This window comes from Nannobrachium achirus (genome assembly GCF_963921795.1).
Source record: "Nannobrachium achirus genome assembly, chromosome: 3".
In the NCBI taxonomy this organism is placed as follows: domain Eukaryota; kingdom Metazoa; phylum Chordata; class Actinopteri; order Myctophiformes; family Myctophidae; genus Nannobrachium; species Nannobrachium achirus.
The window spans coordinates 27,372,653-27,400,578 of NC_137812.1; the positions used below are offsets into that span (position 1 = coordinate 27,372,653).

Sequence of the window (27,926 nt, forward strand, 5' to 3'; positions counted from 1 at the left end):
TGTTGTGGATGTTTTGTATTCAATAATATGCAAGCTTTGTCTTTTACGGTACATGCATTCAAATAAAGACACTTCTCCATACATCAGATTTTGTGATGAAAGTTTAGCTAATGAGTTTAAATCGCCTTTCCCACCGGGCGCGATGGCTATAAAGATTAATATATCTTTCACTTTATGTCACTGTATCCTCTAAATCAGGGGTCAACAAGGGGTCCGCAGTGTTACTACTGGGGGTCCTCCAAATATTTTGTGATAAGAACTTTATTTTTCTACACTAACCACTTGAACCTATCCATCCCTATTCTGTGTGGAACATTAGCCAAGAATAGCCGATCTACAAGCTCTGCGAGGCGTTGCGTTGAGCTTGTAGATCGGCTATTCTTGGCAAAGAGTGAAAATAAAAGCAAACTAAGTATTGATTCATGTCGTTCAATGTCTAAAAATACACATTAAACCAACAACCTACACTGATGATATTGCTGTCAAACAAGTCTAAGCTGTCTCAGAAATCTATGAAAATGTTTAATCTGCAATACAATTATATTATATACAACACATAGTGGGGGTCCCTGCTTTATCTCTCTCAGCTAAGGGGTCCTTGGACTGAAAACAAAGATTCCCGCTCTGAATATTTGTTGATTGAAGACCACCCAGGTAATTATCAAGTGATGAAAGATTTCACACCAAAACCCTGAAATGTATTCTTTTAATTTAATTCAAAATAAATACTACCACGGCAATGCAAGTCCACTATTGGGTTCTTGCCCTAATGTTTTGGTAAGAAAACAAACAAGCAAACGATAAAAAAAAAAAAAAAAGGTTTGGATAAAAAAAAAAAGTCTTCAGTTAATGCATCCAACATCATCATCATCCTTCAGCAACTTTCAAGTGGTGCCTTTTGACTCAACAACAGAATGGGTTACACTGTCTAGAATGACACAAACATATAAATAAAATGGGGTACTATGGTACAAAAGGGGGGGTGGAGGAGGGGGATGAGGATCGGAACAACCTGATGAAACCAGCACTGCAAAAAACTTCACCATGGTCCCACTTTTTTTTTTTTTCCTTTTTCTTTTTTAAACAAGGGGGGGGAGGGGTCTGTAGAAACAAACAGACGTTACAGTGCATACTCCACAGTAAATCCATGTCCTCTCACATAAACTTGGATGGATGCTGCTGGCCACACCCACTGGACCAAGGTAACAGAGAACAGCCAAGCCTCGTCTCCATGGTAACATCCTCTCTGAACATACAAGTTGACGCAGCGTTTTTTAGAAAGGAAAAAAAAAAGGATTGAGGGCTCCAGTCTTTGACACTTTTTTTTTTCTCTTATCCTTCTTTTAATATTATTGAATGCAGTTCGGAGTCATTTCTCTTTCTTTTTCGTTTTCTTTTTCTCGGTCACTATTCTTTTTCAGCAAGCTCGAAGTACAGTCACACACAAACAAAGTTCATGTCTGTCAAGATGCCACGAAAGAACAAAAACAAATAAAAAAGGCATTGCATATTTACATTACAAAGGTGGGGGGAAAACGTCTTTCCTTATTACACTCCCGTTCCTCGACACAGTCTGCATACGCCAGAGTCTCACGGCTCAGTTTCATCGTGTGATCTGTGATATGATCGGTGACTTATTGATACAGTCAATTGAGATTAAAATCAGTGTGTGAATCAATTCTTTTTAGATGTTTCTTTTTTTTTTTTTATCAATAATGATTCGTCATTGGTCAGAACTCCTGCCGTCTTGTTATGGTAGTTTGTGTGTGTGTGTGTGTGTGTGTGTGTGTGTGTGTGTGTGTGTGTGTGTGTGTGTTTGCATGCAAGTTTTCCTTTGACCAAAACTGCTTTCACAGCCCGCGATGGCAGAGCTCACAGCTATAGTTTACTATTAGTGTGTGTGTGTGTGTGTGTGTGTGTGTGTGTGTGTGTGTGCTAGGACAGCATACGGTTTGACTCACGTCCCTCATACAGTAAGCCACGTTCATTGTGTAAACAGCCATACCACTAGTTCTACAGCTATGAGAAAGAAAAATAAAGCAAAACAAAAAGGTCGACCATAACCCTAAAAATGACCAGGTTTAAAACTATAGTAGAAGCTTCTCTACCCTGCTGGGTGTACGAAGCCATAACAGTATCTGAGTTGTATGTGGTTGTGCTCTGTGTTGCCTGAGTGAACCGTGCAGTTTCTGGCAGGTTAGTGTTTCTATTTGATTAAAAAAAAGAAATTGGATTTAAAGAAATGTATAATAGAGAAAAGAAAAACACTGCAACAATTAAGGGAATGATATAAACGTGTCTGTTCCTTCTCTTTTGTTCATTTTCTTTGTATTTTTTCTTTTCCATTTCCTGTAGACAGTGATTTTCGTTGCCATGGGTTAAGGGAATGTGCACTGCCATGGCGATGGGTATGCGAAAAACAAAAGTCGGCTTTGAAGCTTGGTTTATACTACTTACGTAGATCTACAAGCTCACAATGCGTTGCAGAGCAAGACATGAGCTTGTACATCTGCTATTTCCGGCGCACGACACCCCTGCACAACTAAGTATAACTCAGGCTCGGGTGAACCACGAGCTACGCACGCATGCTGCCTTCAAGTCCTCCTGGGAAATTCCTGCTTGCGAGTTTGGGAAGTTGCGAGTACGACAGGTTGTGTGTTCCAAGTGGTTATGGTTGGAAACAAAATGGACGCTGCAGAGAAAATGGTTTCATTGTCAGAACTAAAAAGCCTATTTTGTGCACCTATAACACAGGACGCGTATTAGGTATGGAATTGACGTTTTATCGTTTCGTTAAGCCAATTACCCTACCTCAATGGTTCTCAAAGTGGGGTCAGGGACCTCCAGGAGTCCCTGAGGGGGTTCCAGGGTGTCCACAGCAAAATGACATTTCACAGTTAAGCCGTATTATTTTCTTGTGATGCATCTCATATTTTTGTTTTTGTTTTCTGTACAGCATTTTGGTCAACATTAGTTGTTTTTAAACGTCTTTACAAATAAAATTGACTTGAAAAAAGTTCTCTTATGGTGTCCCTGGCACAAAAACTATTCAAAAGGGGTCCGCGGCCAAATATGTATCAGTTTGGGGGTGCTTGACATGAATCTTACAACAGTATGACACGTCAATGAACACAGAACACACATTGTTGCCGCAAGACCAACAATAACCAGTAACTCTTACCACCACAATTTGAACGCCATTACTTTTTCATCGACACAGTACTAGCAAAGTTGAGGCTCGTAGAAAATGTTGAGTTTTACGACACTGCTGGGGCATCCGCGTGTGCTCGTCTCGTAATTACGATATCTCCAACATGACTTGAAGGCAGGATTATTCTCAACTAAGAATGACCCCCAACCGCCCACACAACCGCCCACACACGCCCTCCCACACTCCCCCAAAACACCCTGTCGGTATGATACGAAACATCTGCACACATAAGGCAACATTTTTGGTTTTGTTCCCTAAAACGGCTCTTCCAAACCAAGTGCAAAAGAGTCAAACGAAAACCAAAAAGGTAAAAAAAAAGAAGAAAAAAAACAACAACCAAGAACGCAACCGGGTTGACAACCTAATACTGACAGAGAGAAAAAAATAAATAACAAAAACATTGCCTTCTGCAGTAAATAGCGCTGAAAATGTAGGAGACTTTTTTTTTTTTTTTTTTTTAGTGTGGGGAGACCGGTTTGAGTCTATCCCACTGTGCAAAACCTCTTTTAAAGTCCCTAGAAAGACTTCTCCAAGTCTGCGTGGCAGCAGAGAAGGAGAAAAAGAGGGGAGACTTTTTTTCCTAAAATGGCTACGCGTTTTCCTCAAAATGGCCACGAATGGGGGCAATACTGGCTGGCTGGCTGGCCGGCTGGGTGGGAGCGCTCACTCTCGCCCGCTGGCCGAGTAGGAGAACTGTGGGAAATGGGGCCTTCGCTCGCTGTCGGCCGCGTCCATCCCGTCTTCATCAACTGAGGAGGAAGAAAGCCAGAGTGGTATTAGTGTTAATCACTTTTTAAAAAAAGCTTTGTTGTACCTATAATAGTTAAAATAGCAGATCTACAAACTGGCAACACAAAGTGATGCCAGGGTTCATGTGGATAAAACAGGACACAAGAGCCGATGTGCACACGCACGCACACGCACACAATACCCAGACAGGAAGCGTGATGACAAAAGCAAGATTGTGAAATCAAGAACTCATATGCACACAACAGAGTGAACAGACTGATATATGGAGCTCTGGAGTGGACAGTGACCTCTAAAAATAAATTTGGGATATGATTAAATACACTAAATTGCATGTCTTTACGTTTTATTTGCTTGTTTTGGTTAATGAATTCCCTCATTTTGTTAATTTGAGTGCACAATATATGCTGTACTAGTCTAAACCTGGGGATGTGTGCACTCAAACTATGTGTGGGCTTGGGAACACACCACACCCGCGACTACATCTTTTCACTATTGAGCCAGGTTCCCCTTTGTGCTGGCCTTCTCTCTCTGGCAATATGTGTGTGTGTGTATACTGTAGCGCCGAAGCCAGGTCCGCCCACCGTCCGGCCTGGTTATGGGACGACGACCGTGTCTACCGTCCCGTAGCCTGCGGGACAACGACTGTGACTACAGACAGACCCCACAACAACAAGGCAATTTTACAGCTTAAATTTGGGAAAAGTAAAGAATCAGTTCCCCCACTCCATATGCCAATGGTCAATGCCCATGTGTTCGGATCGATTGGTCAACCCACTGAGAAGAAAAATGGATTAGGACAGACAGACAAAACAAAGAGAACCAAACTAACAAAGGAACAAAATGACCGAATGACTAAATTGGAAGAAAACGATGAGGATGAAGAATTTATGCGGCAGCGACAGATGGCACCTGGCAAACTGTGCAAAATGGCACTCACATTTTTCTGGGGGAGTGATGGTGATGGTCTGAGCCGTGAACTCCTCGTCAAAGTAGCGCGTGTCCGTCTCTGAGGAGACCTGTGGCATGAAGGGCGGGACCAGCTGGAGAGGACAGAGGGGAGGGTCAGTACATTTATACTTTAGCTCAGGGGTCTTCAACGTTTTCAGGCCAAGGACCCCTTAGTTGAGAAATAGATGAAGCAGGGACCCCCACAACCTGTTCAGATTCCATATTGTTAAATTGTTTGACAGCACAATTATCAGTCTATGTTGGATTCATGCCAAGTTGTGTTTTCAGATATTGAACTACTTGAAGCGTCAATACTTAATAAACGTGATCGTTCACTCTGTACTTAGTCTGCTCTTTTTCCCCAATACACCAATACAGAAGATCTGCTATTTTTGGCTAAAGTTCTCGGAAAAAGGACACTAGAGTTCAAGTGGTTAATATAAAAAAGGAGAAAAAAGTTTCTATCACACAAAGATTTGGAGGACCCCCTGTAGTAACTCTGAGGACCCCCTAGGGGTCCCGGACCCCCTGTTGAAGACCCCTGATTTATACTTTAGCTATTCAAAAATCAAAGATCTACAAGCTCATAGCGTGGCACCGAGTGCCGCGGTATAAGCTTGCAGATTTCTTTACGCAATTGTTTGTAACTCAAATCTTTCTTTCTCGGGGTCCCTGGAACAAAATATTTTGAGATGGGGTCTGCGGCCAAATACAAATAGTTCTGGGGGTCCTTGACTTTAAACATTAAAACTCTGAAAGCAACTGTGTCATTTTAGATTCTAGCTGGCTATATAAATGATATGTTTAGAAAAGTGGATGAAGCTCACAGTGTGAGCACGTCACTTCATGCCACACTGCCAGCTAGAACTCCATTAGTCTCGGTGGTGAACATTCAGCACATCAGAGACTCCAGTTTGAATGAAAGTTAAGAACTTAAGAGTGACGCTTTAAGTGAGTTTGCTTTATGTTAATAACGGACATCAAATTCTACTCCCTTATTCCACCTCCAGTTTTCATTTAACACAAATCGAACATTGATTATTTACAATATAAATTGGGGCCCCAGAGATAGAAATGCCATTAAATGGGGGTCCAAAGCCTAAAGCATGTCAAACTGGGGGGTCCTTGAATTAACACGGCTGAGAATCACTGCTAGAGCTGTACAAATCTTCTTTTATGGGGGGGTCCCTGGCATATACTTTCAAAATGTGGTGTCCGTGGGCTAATAAGTGTCAATTTGCAGGTCCTTGACATGAAAAGGTTTGAGAACAACTGGTGTAGCGACCATAGATGCCACGCCTGCACACATACCTTCTTGTCGTAGACGTCCTGCCAGTCAACGGTGACGAAGTAACTGTGGCGCATGATCTCCTTGGCGTCATCCGGCCCTCCACCCAGCCTGCCGATGGAAATCAAACATCATGCACGGCTCTTTCATGTCGCCATCAATTGAACAAGAATATCTGCCTCTGCTGCTGAGCACCAGAAATAACTTCCCAGGGTGAATGAGTTCACTCCCTTCAGGTGCAGTAGCCTCCTTTCCTACTTTTCTTTCCAATCTATCGTTGGAATTGAGACAAAAGGTACTCGTACTGTACAGTTTGTGGAAACCGTTTACTGTTTTTGACTAAAATCCACTGTATGTACTATGTATTTGATTATATTTAAATATTTGTCATTGCTTTCGGTGTATTGAATTAACTCCAAAGCGCCCATACACACATCGTCCACAACACTCACAGTTTACAACATACGCACCTACACCAAAGGACCGCAATGGAAATGAGCTCTCCAGCTTTCTTGTGTCTATCCTTTTGACAGGAGTTGTGTGCAGTTGTATGTTTTGTGCACACATATGATCGATGATTGATCATCCGTTAATAAAGATGTCAAATCAAACCAAATGACATCAAAAGAACTTCCCCTGATGTCTGAAATGGTTGCCTCCACCATGTGCTGTCTCCTAATGACCATGTAGACTTAACATCGAAAACAACACATCGCACAGTTTGTCTTTGCAATAAGAATATCGACAACAAGGCAGACGCGGCGGCTCATTTGGGCTGTACATTGGTTGGGATCATCGCCTTGGCATCAACACGGAACGCAAAAGGGCCACCCATGGCATCAGCTTTGAACACGAAAGGCACCTGAACAAGCAGTGAAATACTACGATGCCTTGGGGTGAGAAAGGGTTGTTTAGGGCTCTACTGCATTCAGAAAACCTAGGTGGCCAGCAAAACAGCTGGTGAACAAAGTGGCTGGTGAACCTCAGGATTTCACTAGCTGCCATACCCCTACACCGAAGACAACAAAAAAGAGTTATTGCATCCGTGCATGTGAACAAAGATCAGCACGTTGGTTAATAGTCTTCTATATTTAAGATCAGAGTAAGCGGAGTAAGAGTCAGCTGTGAGTCAACAACTGTCTTTACGAACTGGAAAATATGTAGCTGTTCCAGGATATTTGCTTGTTGACTCATTGAGTCAGAGACTCCCTTGGGTTCCCGGGCATGTCTCTATCCGGATGTACAATGTTGGAGTGTTCAAATGTTTGTATGTGTGTGTGTGCATGCATGCATGTGGATGTGTAATGCTTTGCTTCCATATTTGTATAAAAAGATATGTGTATTGCTCATCCATATGAGTGTATTTTTTTACAGACAATTTTCCTGGCTCCTCACAAGACAAATACTTGGTTTATGGTATATAAAACATATATATCATCACTGTCGGGCAGAAACCTTGTATCTCCAAGTTTCAAATTGGTAAGCTTTTTTCGTAAAGTAAAGCCCTGCTTCATCATACAAGACTGTATGATGAAGGCGTTGTGTGCATGTAGATCGGCTATTTTCACTGATGTAAATCATTTTTAAAATGATAAATACAAATGAACGGTTTTGGACATACAAGGTTTCCACCCGACAACAACGATATATATTTATTTGTGCGCTGGTGTCGCACAGCCAAAATAGGCGATTTACAAGCTGTGTGCTGTGTGTGCGTGCGGGCGTGCGTGCGTGTCCATCCACATACCGTTTGTTGGGGTCCTTGATGAGCAGGCCAGACAGCAGGGACTTGGCGTCGGACGACAGGGTTCGTGGGAACTTGATCTCCTCCATGAGGATGAGCTCAAACAGCTTCTCGTGGTCCTGGTTGTAGAAGGGCAGGCGGCCGCACATCATCTCGTACGTGACCACGCCCAGCCCCCACCAGTCCACCGCCCGGCCGTAGTCGTTGTCTTCTAGGACCTGGACGTTGGGGGAGGGACCACCACTGTCATTCAACTAAAAGTGCACTGTCCTCTCATTTTGCGATTTCTTGTACATGTCCCTGACCATTACGTTATAGGGCAGTGATTTCCAACCAGTGGTCCTTGAAGGGATTCTGGGTGGCCCCCAGCTAAAGGGTGAGTTGGTAACCAAATGGACCCTTTATAGTAGATCTGTAACTCCTGAGAGCTTAAAATGAAAGCAAATGGACCCGTACCCGATGTTGTTGTTAAACATCGGCATTACTTAATTTACAAGAAAACTAGATAACATAGAAGAGTTGTTATTTTGATCAACGTTTGAATGTCATATCTCCTAACACATCAATGCAGCATGGAATTGTGGACAAAGTCCTATCCAACGATAACGAAATATTCAAAGTTTTGGGTCTGAGAAGTTAAATCTCATTAAATGGTGGTCAGCGGCTCAGATGGTGAATAAATAATGGGCCTTGAGATCAAAAGGGTTGAAAACCACTGCTATAGGGCATGGCAGTGGGCATGGTTTTCTGGTGCCACTGCTGGATGGCTTGATTCTAGGCTTAAAATAATTGATATCAATATTTTTGTGAATCTCTATGGGAAAAATTAATGGACGTTTTTTAGTGGCACCAGAAAACCACCCCCACTGCTATGACCCTAAATCAAAAACCTTCCCGCTTCATACAGGTCAAAAGTGTGGAAATATTTGGGCACTTGACGGGGTGTTAGCAAACGGCTACCGTTTGCAGAATATTCTCCACGCGAGTGCCGTATCCCCCCCCCTCAGGCAACACTTCAAATCTGGCCCGGTGGCACGAGGGGGTGTGAGGGGGCGTTGCACCCTCATACCTTTTGTTATTCTCATGTTATTATTCAAATGAAAGTGATATATACTTCATAAAGCTCTCAGTGATGAAAGAAAGGAGGTTTTAATAGTATATCCTATTGAAAATCGAATTGAATCGTGACCTTAGAATCGAAAGTTGAATTGAATCGTGGATTAAGCATATTGTGACAGCCCTACTTTAAATCAACTTACAGCATGGGTCTTCAACAGGGGGTCCGGGACCCCTAGGGGGTCCTCAGAGTTACTACAGGGGGTCCTCCAAATCTTTGAGTGATAGAAACATTTTTTCTCCCTTTTTATAATAACCACTTTAACCCTAGCGTCCATATTCCGAGAACTTTAGCCAAAAATAACAGATCTTCGGCAAAGAGCTTTGGTGTAGAGGGGAAAAAGAGCAGACTAAGTACAGAGTGAAGGGACAAGTTTATTAAGTATTGACGGTTTAAGAATCCAAAATAGACTGACGATTGTGCTGTCAAAAGATTAAACTATATGGAATCTATTAACAGGTTGCGTGGGTCCTTGCTTCATCTCTCTCCCAACTAAGTGGTCCTTGGACTGAAAATGTTGAATACCCCTGCTATATCATATTGAAAATCAAATTGAATCGTAACCTTCAACTTACAGTATATACCCAACACACAGTGGCGCTATGTCAATACACACAGTGGCAGAATGTTTAATAGTAGACAGTGTTGTGCTGGATGTCGCCTGAACTGAAAGTACTGCATTTCCTCTTGATGAACGTTATTGTGAACACGTTCATTCTGGCGTTCGTTTGGCTCGGTCGCGCGTCGCCTCGTCTTTGCGTTAGACTTGGTCGTACAACCTGTTGCATGCCGAAAATAGCTGATCTGCAAGCTCACAACGTGTTGCATACGCGACACGTCAGATCAGCTATTCTCACCACGTGGAAATTTGCAGGATGTGGGATGTTTAGAAACCTTTGCCTTCGAGATGAAAGCTTACGACAAGACAGAAGCAACATGGGAAAGGATTACGGATTCGGTGGCATTTCACATTGCAAAGGGGTGCAGGAAGAGTGGCACCTCAATATTAAATTGGATGAAATAATTTCTGTGTGTGGTTCTATATGGGCTGTCAATAATTCTAACCGGAAAAAAAAAAATAACTATATTAGTTCCTTTTTAGAATCATGAACTTTAGTTCAAATTTTTGAATTATGAACTATGATTTTTAAATTTGTGAACTGAACTTAGAAAGTGAACTTTCCCAACACTGATAGCAGAGTCCAACCGATATGACCGATATGTTTGACTGTGTTTATGACTTCACTATCGGCAAGTTGTTGAATAAAATAAAGTCTATTGTGTGTTGATGAGATAATGTATTAGTGAATAGAATAGAATACATTTTCCCCATTGACTTGAAAGGGGAAAATGCAAAAAAACAGCAACCACACTTGCAACTTCCCTTTCTACTTAACAAAATATCTAATCATGATAAAGCATGTGACCTCAGGAGCCAGGTACTCTGGTGTTAATAATAAAGCACTGACCTCAGGAGCCAGGTACTCCGGTGTTCCACAGAAGGTCTTCATCGTGGCAGCGTCAGTGATGCCCTCTTTGCAGAGGCCAAAGTCAGTGATCTTGATGTGGCCATCTTTGTCCAACATAAGGTTCTCCAGCTGGTTGAGGTGAACATGACAACAGAGGGCGATGTTATCATGCCGATTAAGACTTCTCATTAAATGCATAGTGTGCATATTGATATAGTAGATCATTGCCAATTAAAATCGATTTTTCGATTCAGTTACTATATCGTTACATCCCTAAGAACTGTAGATACAAATAGATTGAATATTATGTAGATTACGTTGCAGTTTTGTTCCTGCCTGTCTGTACAGTACATGTGAGGATTGAATACAAATAATCTGTGCAAAAAATTGACAAATTTGTCTAATTTGAAATAGTGGAGAGACAATAATTTCATGTCTGCATTCCTTTGAACCAATTCTTCATTGCGGTAATTTCCTCACTACATCAAGTACAGAAATGTTAATACCAAAGAGATAACAAAAAGAACGAGGAACTGTGTGGGTTTCTTCATATAACGTTAGACATGATATCAGCAAATACTGTACGCCAGCCCCATCTTGTACAGATGTAGTTGACGGTGCGTAATCTACCTTCAAATCGCGGTAGACGATCTTAGCAGAATGTAGGTAGTCTAAAGCGGAGACAATCTCAGCACCATAGAAGCGGGTCCGGTCCTCAGAGAACACTCGCTCTCTCGATAAGTGGAAAAACAGCTGCCGGACAGAGAAAGCACATCAATAGTACACTAACTGGTCTGGTATCCTACGGTGGGGATGGCATTACACCAGGTGAGATTAAATCACATGTTTAATACATGATGGCAGGGAGAAGTCTTGTACATTTTGCGTTCTCCGCATCACTGTATAAGGCATACCAATAAGGCATACCAAAAAATGTACAATCTCTAAATCTCTAATCTCTGATCTGATGGATATGAGCCGGAGATGGATGCCACAGTGGTAGCCGGGACATATTTAATAAGGCTGGCGTATTTTAGAAACCTCGGTTTCCCGACAACCAAGTGAAGTGACCTTGGCACAAAGAGAGCAAACAAGTTATCAGTACAATGGAGAAATACAGCTTATACAGGTGGGTTATTTTACAGCTTAAAGGCCCACTCACAGATATGTGATGAGAAACAACGATAAAGGGTACATTGTATGAACACTGCGAGACCCGCTGTTATGAAGTGGACACCTCATCGTGCCCATGAAGGTAATAATGACAAGGCTCCTTACCTCTCCTCCGTTAACGTATTCCATGACAAAGCACAGTCGATCCTTGGTCTGGAACGAATACTTCAGAGACTGAATAAAAAAAAAGAAAAAATAAAAAAAACGGCATAAGACTTACAGTAGGTATTTAGGTTTTTAGTTAGGCTTAAATTAGGTTTGGCTTTTAGTTTTAACTGTGGTGTATTTGTATGTGGGACTACGGATGGAAAGGAGCTTCTAGCTATACCCAGCTTATTTACATGAAATCGTGTTAATTGATCGAAAATGTTCATTAATGTGCATGTGCACTATCCCGGAAATAAACAATTATAACATGTTTTATTTTGTTTTTGAGTGACAGCCTAGACGGCCTAAAGTGAACTGCATGAAACAAAATCTGAATGAGCAATCTATTTAAAATCATAACTTCAGTGTGTTCTTCGAGTCTTTCATTCTTTCCATGGTGCTTCTCAAAGCAGCAATGGAATTGAGAAGGTTGAGGGTCTATGTCTTCCCTTTCAGACAAATTGCGTGTGGATCAATTTCAAGACAAGGCTTCTCTGTTAACATGTCACAGATCTAGCTAGTTGCAATGTTACCCGGGTGTTGGGTGGGCCATACTCACAGTTAAGAATGGATGTCGGGTGTTTTTTAATACCCTACTTTCTGTGAGCGTGTGAGCAACTTCATCCTGTGATACAAAGAGAAAGAAGATAGATAATCAAAGATTGCAGACAGGTCAGTACACAAAAACAACATTGCTACAGGCTATGCCTTGCATTTCTTTGCAGAGATGTGTCAAATCCTGTTGTTTTAGAAAGTGGGACAGAATTTTCCTAAAATGTGAGGCTTGTGTCAGAGCATCTTTCATGTGTCAGAAATCAAATCGGTGTGTTCTTTTTTCAAAGTACCTTTTTCAAACGTTGTTTGATCCGACTGATTTTGAAGAATGAATAATGCCTTTTTGACTCAAAATATTAAGGCCTGGGCCTGTACTGTTCTATCATTTTAGATTCACTCCAGCTTGAAAACTTAGCTGACACGGTCAACAATATGCGGGGCCATCGGCTACTTGGCACAGGCACTCACTTGCATGCCAGCTCAGTCAGGCAGTGGTGTAGTCTACATAGACGCTATAGACACTGTCTATACTCTGACATTTTTGTAAAAAATATGCGTCTGTAGTTTACCAAGTACTGTTGTGTGAACACAGGGGGGAGCGGCTTTCCAAGTAGTTAACGTGAACAGATATGGCCTCATCCGTTGATGTGATCATTTTGACCACACCCAGATAGCACACTTCATTATTTTTCACAATAGAAACCACACATACAGCAGTGCAACAACAACAACACACAGTATAAAAACACAGGCGTGAGGCATCATTAATTAATTTGTCTACTGCTGCTAGCGAAGATGGGACCACCAAAAAAAGAAGTGTTCAAAGCAATCTTTTTAAGATGTGCACCGCAAGGCCACCGTCATGTACAAAGCATTCAAATCTCCCTAGTTGTAAATATAACTGGGCCCCTCTACCATTATAACTGGGTATAATTGTATTTCAGTCATACTGAATGCTCTAAGTTATGTGTGGATGCATGTGTTATAAGCCTAATATTATTATTATTATTATTACACTACACATACTGTATAAGTGTAAGTGTGTGTGTGTGTGTGTGTGTGTGTGTGTGTGTGTGTGCGTGCGTGCGTGCGTGCGTGCGTGCGTGCGTGCGTGCGTGTGTGCGTGCGTGCGTGCGTGCGCGCATGAGTCTAGACTGCACCACTGCACTGCACAAGCCTCAATGCCTCGCTGTCTGGCTGTCGGCACACCTGTCTAGTTGTCAAGTGATGAGAAAACACACAGCGATGGGGGTGTTGTTTGTGAAATCTTCTGGTGCAAAAGACATTTTGCTCAACATAGGTCAATACTTAATTGCAGTACACAGAGCAGTATAATGAAACCTGGCACTGGTGCTTTCTCATTGTACAGTAAAACAGCATGGAAGAGTAAACTAAAAACATCATTGGTACTGCAGTAGATTAGAGATTATCATGATTGATTATGTGTGACGTTATAGAGTAGATCATGTATTTATTGATTATATTAATATCTGGGTCTTTATGATGATACTAATACTTGATAGTTAGGAGTCGAGAGGTCTTCAGTAGGCCTCAGTAACTATTGTTTTGGTAAAGCCTATCTTGTTATGGTACAACTCGTTCCAGAGGCCTTGAAGCCACACAGTAAAACTCTAGAGTTTGACCATTCCTCTTGGCAGAACTACTTTACCACTGCCCAGAGTGTTAAACTGTACTTCTGTCCATGATATCATGTTTACATAAACTTGACCACCACCACCTAATATAATTGTCTTGTCTCCTAATTTTCTCATGATTATTGATTGATCTGAATTTCACCACAGTACTGTTGTTTTTTAAATAACTTTTTAAGCTGAAAGTAATTACAGTAGTTATTTTGACCAGTCTACATGGTCTCTCAACTCTTGTATGGAAAAATGTAGACATTTTAATGACAATAATTATGTACCTTTACTCAAGTGAATTTAGATTTCCAGACTTTTACTTGAAATGAGAGTATTTCTACATTGCAGTATCGATGTTATCCTATGCATTGCAGCTTTAAAGAGAATTTCATAGTGCTCTGGAGACGAGTAAACAATAATAAATCCAAACCAATGAAGTGGACAACCTTGGCAATTATGACTTCCTTCTTCAGGATCTTCATGGCATAATAGGTGCCACTTGCTTTCTCTTTCACCAGAATGACCTTCCCAAAGGTGCCCTTCCCCAAAAGCTTCAGATAGTCAAAGTCATTCATTGTCTGGAAAAGAGAAAGAGAAGTGAGACATAAAAACAACCTCGGAAAGCATCTGGTTCCCCATCGCTCAATATTCTTTCTTCCTCCTAAGAACATACAGTGCTACTCCCTTACAAGCAGGAGGGGAATTAACAAACAAAAAAAACTAAATGTCAGTCAAAGTTAGGGTGAAATGAGTTTGTCCACACTACAAGCCACTTTATCAAATAACCACCATCCATCATTTAGAGGTCAAACACGGCTTCTAAAGTTTCTTTATCATCTGGGCTTATCTCATTTCTTATCTTACAAGAAGTATAAAATTAAGTCTAAAGAGGACACTTTCACATGCCCTTTCTTTCCACGCTACTCAACTCTAAAAACAGCTCCAACCGTCTGTTATCTTTGTAACTCAAATGTTTTCAACAACAGAATATTTGCACATCGGTTGTACTTGGCAATTAAAGAGGTTCAGATTCTATTTGTCAAATTTTGTGCAGTGCCATTATGTTTATGTAACGAGTCCTAGGTATTGCATAAGTTGCATGCCTTTATAAGCTGTAAAAGTTTGTCTGGAAACCAGACAAATCTGCCATTGCAAAAAAAAATGTTTTGCCCACTGCAGATTTGGTCTGGCACCTCACAGTTGTGATTGGATTTCACTCTCACCAGAGGCATTTTTTTTATTCTGACCTGTAGATTACTCTGGAATCTCCACATAGATTCCAGAGTAATATCTATGCCAGGGGTTTTCAAAGTGGGTGACGGGGGACCCAGGGGTGCCGCGATGGCAGTCCAGGGGTGCCGCGAGATAATTTGATAATATTTGGAATTTATTTGGACACATATAAAAACATATTTAGTATCATTTTAAACTTGAAGTACAAAGTTATTTCAGTCAGTTCTAACCAAAATGGCTGTTATCTCAATGTTTTCCTCACAACATCATCGCTAAAATGTGCTATAAATATAAGGTGCTGGGAGTGAAAATGATGAATATTGTCACTGTCAGGCAAAAACCTTGTATCTCCGAGTTTCAAATGTGTATGTTTTTTGGTAAAATAAAAGCCCTACTTCATGATACAAAAGTGTCACACAAGTAGTGAAAATAGCAGATCTACAAGCACACAACGCGTCGCGATGCGAGGCGTTGTGTGCTTGTAGATCGGCTATTTTCACTATTTTAAATAGTTTTCAAAATAATAACACAAAAAGAGAAGGCTTTGAACATACAAGGTTTCCACCCGACAACGACAATATAATGTAGGGGTGCCTCGGATGAAAAAAAAGAATATTCATGGGGTGCCCTGAGACAAAAAAGTTTGGGAACGCCTGATCTATGCAGTGATATTTGTCTGGCCGTGCCAGGCTAGTGAAGCCCATCCGCTGTCAGTGAGATCTCACCTTTCGTTTGTGGTGGCTGATGGACGTGTCCATCTCCTCCTCGTTGACGTTCTCGATCTGCGAGGTGGGGCTGCAGAGGATGCCCTCCTCCTCCTGCTTGGCCAGCGAGTCAGCCACCATCTGGATCGCCTCGGCCCACTCATCCCTACAAACCATGACACCACCATTATCCTCTTAAACCCATTAAAACCGGGAAAGCATCTTCGTCATTTTAGATGTTACCTACAGATCAAGCCACAGATCACGTTCAACCCAGAGTCAACTCAAACAAAGGGTCAAACTCGTTCTCCTGCTATACCACCAAAATGTGGAACGCCTTACCGAAGGCCTTTAAAGGAGTGTAAATACATCCTTTAAAATCGCCCTGAAAAACCAATTACAGGCGGCAGCCGCTCGTAACTGGTAAAAACAAACCTAGTCCAGCCTTACCCTCCCCCTGACCCTTCTATTGTAAATATCTATATTTTTTTGCACTGTTTTGGAGAACTGTTTTGGTGTTTTTTTCTGACAATATCTACTGCATAATAATGTGTTCTATCCGTCTGTCATTCAGTGTTATATGACATGAGATACATAAAGGTTTCCTGTGTAAATAAGACGAAAAGCCTAGGATCTCCTTTTAGTTGACTTTGTACCAGTGGACTGTACGGTCATGAAACTGTACCTTTTCCTATGCAAACTTCTAATAAAGTCTTCAATCAATCAAAGCTATATATATATATCTCTCTCTGCTGTCGGGCAGAAACCTATTGGAGTTAACTGTTTCTGAAAACCCTTAGGATTTAGAAGGCATTTTGTTGTGTTTTTTTTCGTAAACTAACGCCCTACTTGATCATACTACAGCGTCACACAAAAGCATCAAAAGTAGCAGATCCGCAGCTCGAGACACGTTTTGAGCTCGTCTTTCTCCTACTTTTGCTGTTTTTGAAATTTGAATCCTGAAAAGGTCATATGAGGTTTCCACCCGACAGAGATGATTTGTAGAATCGCCCTCAGGTAACCCGACTCCGCCAGTAGCATGCTGCACAAATATCTGGAACCGCTGAAAGAGAGTTGATATCGCCGTAAAGTCCCAGTCCGGACCAATCAGCGGCAGCTACGGGTGGGCTCCATCAGCACTGTAGTGCTGAGACTGGCCTGTGCCTGTGATAGACAGGCAGCCCCATCGAATCACCTGCTAAATAGCTTGAAAAAATGGACCCGCCTCCTACAGCCGTTAGATGGGAGCGATCCCAGATGGATATGGAGCATAGCTATGCTGCCACATCCGCCTCGGTCTTAATGGGTTAAACCCACCACACTTAGTCAAACGGACCGAGATGCAACTGTTCTTGGTACGGTACACTCTTTTTCCACCTCGCACCAAATCTCTTTCGTAAGCTCACACAACGTGTCACAATGCAATGTGTTGTGAGCTTGGTTAGCATTATCTCAGATAGGCAGAGCGTGTCGACCACCTCATGGCAATTCAGATAATGGTCAGATATGCTGTCAGTCATAGATTCAATGTATTAATGGAATTCGTTTTTCCATTAGCTGCTACAAACTAATTAACTTGTAGGCTTTGTAATGTTTACAATGAGCTTGACTAGTATGGCTTTGGCCACTGGCCAGAAAAAAACAACTAACAGGAGAGAAGAGTTACTGTAGTGTGCTGGTACAACAATCAATACAACATAGCCACGACTTTAAAAAGGCAGACTAGCTTGGCCATTTACTTCCATAATGTACAACAGAGGAGCTCCATTCCAAAAAAACAAGAAAACATCCCTTTGAAAAATGTTAGAGCTCCTCTGGCATAATTGGTGCCATTAAAGCAATATTGACAATCGATTGTTAGTGGAGTCTTGAGCCATCTTTAGCCCTCTACAACACAGCAGCAATTGCAGGCTATATCCTTCTGTGATTTTTAAACTCTCAAATACCTGGAACGCGCCTAAGTCGCGTTAGATTTGAACCACTTTAACCATTATTTTATGCTTTAACTATTGACAAATAGCAGATATAGATCTGCTATTTTTGAGAAATCGTGGAATGTGTGCAAGTCTTTGAATATCGTTGAACCGATCTTTGACCCGTCTTCTAAATCCTTCCTCTAAATCAGTGGTTCTCAAACCTTTTCATGTCAAGGACCCCCAAAATAACAGGTATTTGGCCACGGACCCCCCGCCCCCATCTCAAAATATGTTGTTCCAGGGACCCCCTCCAGAAGCAGAGATTTGAGTTACAAAAGTCTGCTTTGAAAAATATATATAGAAAAATGTGCACACATTTTCAAGATTTTTCAAAAATAGCAGATCTACAAGCTCGCAGCGTGGCACTCGGTGCCGCGCTGTGAGCTTGTAGATCTGCTATTTTTCAATTAAAGCATCAAATAATTCCAGGTCTTAAAGGGTTAAGTAGCGAGCACCAAGCCTTAAGTAATAGGGTGATCGGAATCCTGCGACTTAAGAGCTGCTGGGTTTGACATTCTCAGGCCATGTTACACTGCCACACCTCTTTCTACTTCCTGTCTTTCTTCTCACTGTGTTGACTGAAGCGCATTCTGTCCAATGAGAAGAATTACATAGTCAAGAAGGCCAGACTTGGTCGAAACGTTGTGCTCAGAGCGAGAGGGGGAAAAAAAGGAAAACATAGCACACTTGGGAGCGCAAAAGCTGCATGTGGGTAGTTTTTTTTCTTCGGTAAGAATAAAATACTCCCAGAGTCCAGAGTGACTGTAGCCAAGGAGAACGTAATGCTGGAAGAGAACTCAATGAGCGGGGGAATTGTCAAAAAATGAGGCATGTGTGAAGCTGGCTCAGTGGGCTAAAGGCACGAACCACATACTGCACTTGTTACAATGCAGGTTTGAATTGTAATCCTTAAATACATGTCACTAGAATGGGTGTTATTATGCAATACAACTAACAATGGTGAGGTTGGATAGAGACAGGCTAATCTACCTATAGCTGGATGGGATGGGAATTTCATTTTTATCATTATTCATTTTTATTAATGTTGGGGGGGAAAAACTGGTTGACCTGATCACACGAGGGCAAAATGCCATTGCAAGTACCTGGTTCGATTCCTGGCCGGCCAGACCCGATTTTGTTGAATGTCATTCCCCTACTCTCTCTCCTCATTTCCTGTCTCTACTATCACTGTCAAATAAAAGGGGGGGGGGGCTTTTACATGTAAGCCTTTATTGATAGGACAGTTAGACTGACAGGAAACGGGGAGAGACTCGAACCCACAACACACTGTCAGGCATTGCCTATGCGCCTGGACTGCTAGGCCAGCGGTCGCCCCAAACAAAGGCTTAGAAATGCAACAACAAAACACTTTATAAAAAAACTGCTCTTGAGCAAGTCCATAATGGATGAGAAGAAAAGTGAAGGAACCTCTCATCTGGGGAGTCTACGTGAAAGGTCCTCTCTATGACGGTGGTCCACTGGAGACAGCGGATGATGAATGTGTTTGGCTTGGGTCGCTCTGTCTTCATTAGTTGGCATTCTGAGAGAGAGAGAGAGAGAGAGGGAGAGAGGGGGGTAAACAAACAAAGACAGTTATTACGGTAGAACCCTGCCCAAGGCAGAGTTTTGGGTCTTCTTCTTAAGGCCTCCACATATTACAAGACTTTGCGTACAATCCGATAATCATCATTATTTCTTCGGATCGTATGAGCATTTACACTACACAATCCTCTTTCTTGAAGATTATTGGGTCTTGTGTCACGCTGTGCGAGTAGATTGTTCACACTACAAGACTTCTTCACCGACAGCGCGGTGGTGAAATCTGACAAGAGGAGGGAGCGGGAGGGGAGGGATGGAGAGAGAGGGGCTGCTGCGTCTCTCTGTGTTCGCGTCTGTGATGATGATCCAGCCAGGGACGGTGGATTTCTGTTAGTAAAATCCATCAAAAATACTGTACAACACAACGGAAAACTATCGCGACATGACCGCAAGTTAATAACTTGCGTGGTTATAACGACACACACGTTGAGGCACAGTTGTTTACAATGCGATGCAAATGCCAGCGGGGGTTTTTGGATGTCAATGCGCAGGTTTTCAGCTGTTCTTTGTGTCATGACTCCATGGTTTTCGCCTGAATCCGAAATGCTTCTACAGTATACTTTAGCTTTTAATTTCGCTGGCGGTGGATACATATTTTCCTTCTCTTCGCTTGCTGCCGTGCAGCGGGTGTTGTGTTGCAACTTGATCTGATTCAGTCTGACCGGCATCGTGGTTTTTATTGTGCACTGCACCAGCACCAGGTGTTTATTTGTCAAACTCGGGAGAGATATCTTACTACCCGTTTCCACTACAAGATATATAGGCTGATTTTCAAACATGTCCGATATTTTCTAAACCGTCGGGAGGGTTGTAAAAAGCCTATTAACATAATCGCCAGCCATTTCACACTACATAAGAAAAACTGTGCATCATGATCGATTTTGGGCTTATTTTATCGTCAAGGTCATAAATTCCTGAAATACCACAACATCGTGCACAAACTCGGTTAGTGTGTGGAGGCCTTAAATCAGTGGTTCTCAAACTTTTTCATGTCAAGGACCCCCAAAATGACATGTACCCCCATCTCAAAATATGTTGTTCCAGGGACCCCCAGATGCAGAGATTTGAGTTGCAAAAGTCTGCTTTGAAAAATCCCTTGCACATAGCAGAGATTTGCTGGTTTTCTCTACCTGGTCAGGGGTCTAAGATACACTGTCAAGCCATGAGGTTTAAGCACTTTCATAGGTGAACATTGGCATAAAATATTATTAGTAATACTAGTATTTTCCCTATGTGTCATGAGACGAAGTATATGGCTTACGCTATTGTTGAGCTCACTGTAGTACTGTCAACGTCAGGATAAGAGAATTAGCTCATAAGAGTAAAATCATTGTAGTTTGTGTACAGGTGTTTTTATCTCTGAGTTTAGACTGTGTGCACAGACTGAATAGCTGCAGTGCTGCTGTTGTGGTAGCAGTTGGTGGTGGTGCGGCATATAGTGACACTGGCACAATGATTGGTTGCTGACGGCTAATGTTGCCAAAGTTTACACAGCAGCCAACTTTCGCTGGTTGACAAAGAAACAATGCCGACTTCTGTGACATCGTGCCAACTTGTCACAGATCAGAGGAAAATAAACTTCAGAACAGCTAGAAACTACACTTGCTTGCATGATGACTGCGCAAACAACTTGAAATGTCGACTCCTGAAAACTTGATATTGCAGTGGAAAAGTTTTCACAGAGAACCAGGTGGAAACAGAAATCCAACAAAGAATTCGTGCATGTAAGCCTCTCTGAATAGGAGCAGAATAAACAAGACACCTTCCCTAAAAAGAATTCAACATGTACTCGAAAGCCTCAGTCTATCTCGACCTTTTTGTTCACATGACTCAAAGTAATGCCTTTGAGTGTCAAATGAAAGCAATGCCTTCTGGCATTCACTTACTGTGAACATAAAACCAACACAGATTATTACTACCGGTAGTATGTTTTCTAAAGACTTTTAATTTAATTTTAATTCAAATCCAACCGTGGACTGCAAAACCAAACTAGCCGACCTACAAGCAACGTAGTGAGCTTGTAGGTCGGCTAGTTTGGTTTTGCAGCGTGCGGTCTGTGGCACCCGGCACTGATGCAAAAACTCAAATTCCCATAATCCGTCGGGAGATGACATCATCAGGAAATGAAAACCTCCATAGAGACACACAGGCGCCTACAAATTCACGCCCACAATTGAAACAGCGGCCCCGCTTCAGGTAAGGGAGAACGGTGAACTGCAAGCCAGCCCATAGAAAGTCATTTCAATTCAACTGTGGTTAGCCTAATATTAACACTTAAGTTGCAGTGATTTTTTCTCTTCAATGTCCCGCGATGCCATGGTCTCCATAGACTTCCATGTAATTTATAGTGCATGGATCGTGCACGGCTGCACGCCCATGCCTAGATGATGCACCACGTGTGTGCACACTGTTCACAGCTTTCAAACAAAAAAATCCGCTTGGAAATCCGTTCAGGCATTCATGATTTATCAGCCATTATGTTTTCTTCAGATGTAAACAAACATGGCTGCCATGTTTGAAAGAACTAGCCCTTACCCGTTCAAAGATATGAGCTCCAAAATGATGTGCAGTGTGTGGGTTATGGGATGTGCACTGTGCACACAGTATATGAGGGATGGAAAGTAACTTTAACTGGTGCTTGCATGATGTACTGTAGGAGCATCAATGTAAGAAACCCGTTTCGTTTAATGGCTACAGAGATACTGTCCCCCCCCCAGCCCGCCCGCCCACCCGCCCGCCCGCCCGCCCGCCCGCCCGCCCGCCCGCCCGCCCGCCTGCCTGCCTGCCTGCCTGCCTGCCTGCCTGCCTGCGCACACACACACACACACACACACACACACACACACACACACACACACACACACACACACACACACACACACACACACACACACACACACACACACACACACACACACACACACACACACACACACACACACACACACACACACACACACACACACACACAGAGCTGGTTAAACATTTTGCCTCATGCTAGATGCAGAATAGATGTGCCTCAAGCTAGATGCAGAATAGATAGTAGATACACCATAAAAATGCTAATATACAGCATATGATTTGTGAAAGTGACAAACGGGCTTCACAGTTATGTCAGGTGTGTTCATATGCTTATGGTGATGCGATTTCAGATCAATTGCTCCAGCCACTGAGGAGAAACGCTGTGACACTCAGACATTCGCAAAATTATAGTATAGATGGGTTGGTATGGGGGTTAAACATGCAATTTCGCGATCGCGATCATGCCTAATACATTTCTGGAGGTCCAAAAAACATTTTTGAAAAAAAAAAAATTGAAAAAAAAAAAACCCGGCCCAAACTCGGGAAACTCGGGGTTGGCACAGGGGTGGTACCTTTTCAAACTCGGGGTTGGCACCAGATGTGTTAAAGTATATTGTAGTTAGTGTATCAAGATGACAGATATGCCACTTTAAAAAGGCAAAATTAAACTCATGGGACACTTTATTAGAACACAAAAAGAATCGCTATTGCCTCAGTAGTCAACCACTGAAATTATGATATTTCACAATTCCTCTCATTGGGATTGCATTGGCAGCTGCAGTTCACCGTTCATCCTTACCCGAAGTGGGGTCGCTATCACAATAGGGGGCGTGAATTTGTAGGCGCCCGTGTGTCTCTATTCACAGCAATGGAATGCTGTGAAGCAAAATGAATTTATTTCGCAATCTATCTCCAGATCGCGTTCTTGTTTAAAACAAGCCCTTCTCTACGGACCATAACAAAAGCACGGATGGCCGCGGTTATAATTTTTCTTTTCTGGGTGAAAGAAAAGACGAATCGTCGGCCATTACCGGAAGTAATCTGACTACATTTGGACGGTGGTGCGTTCATTGAGCCTCGAAAATAAGGTAAAAACACTGGAAAAACTCTCCATGTATGGGCATAAAATACCGTATATGTATTTGTGATGTCATGGGAACCACTCTAACTAAATTCCTTTTATGCCCATATATGGAGATCCCTGATGTCATCAATATTAAGCCCATATCTAACAGGACTTCATATGGAAATGCCCATACTATATATAGAGGAATAAAGCCCATATCTGTGCAGCTGGTTCAGACCAGGGGGAGAGTTCCGCCGATTTAAAATTAGCCCAATACGGAACTAAAACTTTCTATGATTGGCCGCTAGTTGCGCTGTTTTCCCCCTGGCCGGTTGCAAAAAGAATTGTTCTCCATTGGATCCCATTCATTTTCCCCTTTCGTGTTCTAACCTTAATTAACATTTTCATGAATACTTTATGGTTCCTATCGCTAGTTAAAAATTGCCTTTCAATCACGATGATATGCGTTTTGTGAAAATAAGGTGCCATTTATGTTAAAATTGATGATAAAGTTGCGGGGGGCGTGGCCAACTAAACTGATACCAGCCGGCTGTGTTCTTCTTCGTGTGCTGTATTTCGGGAGGCTCCGACCACATTCTCCCATGTATCCCTGCGCTTGCACGTGACCGTTGGCAGCCAATAGCCTCCTCTGGTTGCATTTCAATCTATGATGGCAACACCCATGCCAAGGACCCATATTGTGTCATTTGCGCTGCATAGAAACCAATGGCTTCGCTTTGTCCATATCTTTTATACAGTCTATGGTTCATACAGGGATCTCCATGTATGAGCATAAAATGGATGTACATGGATCTGCATATATGGGTAACTGGTCCGATATACATCACTGGCCAGATGGCCAAGAATTGGTGGGACCTCACCCTTTAGGGCGAGGTTGCATGTCGCCCAGAGGCGTCTTACTAGTTATATACCTGGAAGTGGATGTGTTAATGTTTGCTTCATCTAGAAATGAGACATGTGGCTTTCCAAATGAGACAAGAGTTCCAATGGAGCCCAGCCAGCTACAAGGGGTGTCCTTACTTGCTACAGAGAAGTTGTTGAGAGGATAGGCCAGGTCAGCGTCCTGTGGCTTGTCCTTATAGCCTATGAAGGAACCATCCGTCTTCAACAGGAAGTAGCGTGGTCGCCAGTTCTTGATGTACTCGCCTGCCAAGAGGAAGTAACACAAACAGCTTTCGTTCAGCAAACAAAATTACCTGCATTAGCTCAGCGTTGCCAAGACAAATTCCTGTACGGAAGAGGGAATTTGTCTCTGTGACATTGCAGGGCTGGGATATATTGACAACATACAGTGATACAGGCAGCACCTGAAAGTTGAGGGCATTTAATTAGTGAAGCACACATAGTCGCCGGTTCCAAAGAATGAAAAGGCTTATATTGTATATGTTTAGGTAAACAGCATCACACACGTGACAGCATTAAAGCCACTCCTGTAGATGTACACTACTGGTAGGTACCGTATGTATGTACTATCGCCATGCAACTTATCCACTTATTCTGAGTTCATTGTTCCATATATGACAGCTATCTCCTTGCTCAAGCCTAATTCAGCAGTGGCACGCCACCACAGGAATAAAACGACCACAAAAACTGTTAAGATATGTTAAAATACCAGTTCCCCTATGAAACAGAAAGACATGTAACCCCAATGCCATTCATAATATTGAAATATCAATGTTGTCAGTAGTTTTAAGTACTGCACCCTGCACTAGAGCTGCTGCACTTTATTGGACCAAATTAGGGGAACAAATAAATCAAACATTACAGAGAAGGCCCCATGCTACATAAGAAAAACTAACGTAGCACTGATAAAGGAGACATTCTCTGAGCATTCTCGTCCAAAACCTTTTTTTTTTTATCATTATTATTGTCGAAATTTGTAAAACAGAGAAAATAGGAGTTGTGAGCTTGTAGATCAGCTATTTTCACTACTTTTGTGCGACACTCTTGTACAATGAAGTATTGCATTCATTTACTAATGACGATATATTTACAATATATCCTCTGTGGAAAAAGAAAATGTTCTACATTGCAGCTGCGTAGAATCCTCAGAATACATCATATTTTAATGATCCAACTCACTTTGACACTTTCGAATCAATAGAAGGCATGCAGGGGCCAACAATTCAACGTTACCGCCATGTAGATGTTCGCTAGACAAAACCAAATCGTGTTCAAAATTGGTTTTGATGGTCAACTGTGAAAATGTATCGTATTTAGCTCAAATAATCCACAACTTCCCTTAAAATGCTGTATATTTCCCTTGGTTGCCATTGTGCCTGACAAGCAACGTGGGGTTTCTTTGAGATGATTATGAATTGTGCTTTTCTGTTCATTTAGACATGCATGTTCAACAGATAGGAATAGCCCACAAACACACACAGCACTGCCTTCCCCTTAATGGTGCAGTGAATAAGGTCCTGATATTTTAAATATATCTGAGAAAAGACAGAATGTGCCGGTGTGCCCACACACCTGCAGTACAGTATGTCACCTCTGCTCTGTGTCTCTTATGGAGGGGACAACAGACCTTTTTGCAGAATGAGGCTTACTCCGATAACTGTTAGCTTTTTATTATGTGAGAAAAGATATTTGTCAACAGCAGTGGTTCTCAAACTTTTACATTTCAAGGTCTTCCATTAACTCTGACAGAATAGAAATGGACCTGTTAGGGTCCATTTGGTTCCATTTGTATACTGTCAGAGTTACAGACTTGTAAGGGTCAATTTAGACCCCCCTAGAGTACCTGGAATCCACTTTGAGAACCACTGGTCTACAGGGTACTTATGTCATCCTTAATGTCATCCTTAATGTCATCCTGTTTTCAAATGGAAGAATACAACAGGTTTGTCTCAGGGCCAATATTTGTATCGAGGAAAGTCTTTTGAGTGAATTATTGACCACACAACAGAAAATACAGAGGTCATATTGATATATAATGTTCAACAACCCATCTGCGAAAACTAATTTCAATACAGGTACCTCAAATCTTACACGGCACCGACTGACAGCTATTGAGAAGGGAGTTAGACGTCAATGCTAAAGCCCGATTGATATATGGGTTTGGCCGATATATCAGCCGTTATTTTACTTTTTGACGAAATCGTTGTGTGTGTCCTGATATTTTTACCTCACGTGTTACAGCGCAACTTGTTGTGAGCTTGTAGATCGCCTTATTGAGCTTGTACATTGCTAACATGGCTTAAGTGGTTACATAAATAAAGTGAGTATTTTGTTTTGATTGTATAATTAGCTAAATATTTTCATATACAGTATGCATTCTTAATTTCTATCAAAAAGTATTTGTGTGCTTAAAAGTTAAACGTCCTCAAATAGAAAATGTAGTCAAATCTAAGGTTTTCAAATTGATAGCAAGATTTTGCGCTTTACTTTTTTACAAAATATCGGTCATATCGATTATCTGCGCACTAGGACTCGGGATCGGCCCAAAGGTTTGGCAGCTCTACTCAAGACCTCTATTGTGAGAGAAGTCTGAGGTGTACAGAACAATTCACTGAGCCGTGAGGCCAAGGAGGAAGGAACCAGGGTGTTAAGTCATCCTCTGTGTGCTCATAGTGCCACAGGAGGAACTCCCCCCCGCCTGCCAGTCAACACACACACACACACACACACATACTGTACATACACCTCCAGTACACAAACTAAATACCCGTGCTCAGAATGACACATGGGAATTTTAACCTTTTCATCCCTGGTCAATTACAAAATAAATCACCTGCCAATACGAATATTCAATAGAAATATGTTGATAAAATAATCATAGCCGGTCACTGCCATCGAGGCTGATAATGTAGACCAGTGATTTTTGACCGTTTTAATTTCAAGGATCCCCAGTTTGATCAGAATTAGTTTTTTTGTTTCATCTCTGGCCGTCATGATCCGATATGATCTGTCATTTGGTCCAGATTTCCGTGAGCTCAGATCAATACATGTAATAATGGTGAAGAAGATTAACCATCAATCATTTAGCTGGGAATTCCCTGGAAACTATTCAAGGATGCCTGGGTGTCCCTATAGACCCCTTGTTGAGAACCACTGGCACAGTAGACAAACTCAGCAACCACGCTAAAGAATTAACACTTTTCATACAGTTTCATTTGCATACATTACCAAGCAATGTACGGCACATACACATGGGTACACGCATGACAACACAAAACAAATGCATGAAGCATGGTGAGAAAGACAAGACCCACAAAATGCACTGACCTCTTTTCTGGACCCAGCCTTCCTTGACAACGTTTTGGTCGCTCATGGTGCCTTTTCCTCGTCACCTCTCTTGATGCCGTGACCCCGGTGGAGGAGGAGGAGTGGTGGTGGGGGGCCGAGGGTGATGCCGGGTCAGCAGGTCCCTCCGTCTACCTCCTAGACACACGCCCACTGTCACCCTCGCTGTACTCCCCTCTCTAATCCACTCTCTCTCTCTCCCCTGTCCGGCAGCTCTACCCTAACCTCTCCA

General features: G+C 42.2%; 1 protein-coding gene across 1 annotated transcript; it reads right to left on the reverse strand.

Moving 5' to 3' along the window:
- Window positions 1-3,701: 3,701 nt before the first annotated feature.
- akt3b (v-akt murine thymoma viral oncogene homolog 3b) lies at window positions 3,702-27,864 on the reverse strand. The gene is made up of 13 exons (XM_080722160.1): window positions 27,677-27,864; window positions 24,467-24,592; window positions 19,387-19,498; window positions 16,004-16,148; window positions 14,492-14,623; window positions 12,407-12,472; window positions 11,806-11,874; window positions 11,158-11,280; window positions 10,528-10,656; window positions 7,945-8,159; window positions 6,221-6,308; window positions 4,899-5,001; window positions 3,702-3,960 (listed from the first exon to the last, which is right to left on the reverse strand). The coding sequence occupies exons 1-13, from the start codon at window positions 27,720-27,722 to the stop codon at window positions 3,875-3,877; spliced, it is 1,440 nt and encodes a 479-aa protein (XP_080578286.1). The 5' UTR covers window positions 27,723-27,864; the 3' UTR covers window positions 3,702-3,874.
- Window positions 27,865-27,926: the final 62 nt, after the last annotated feature.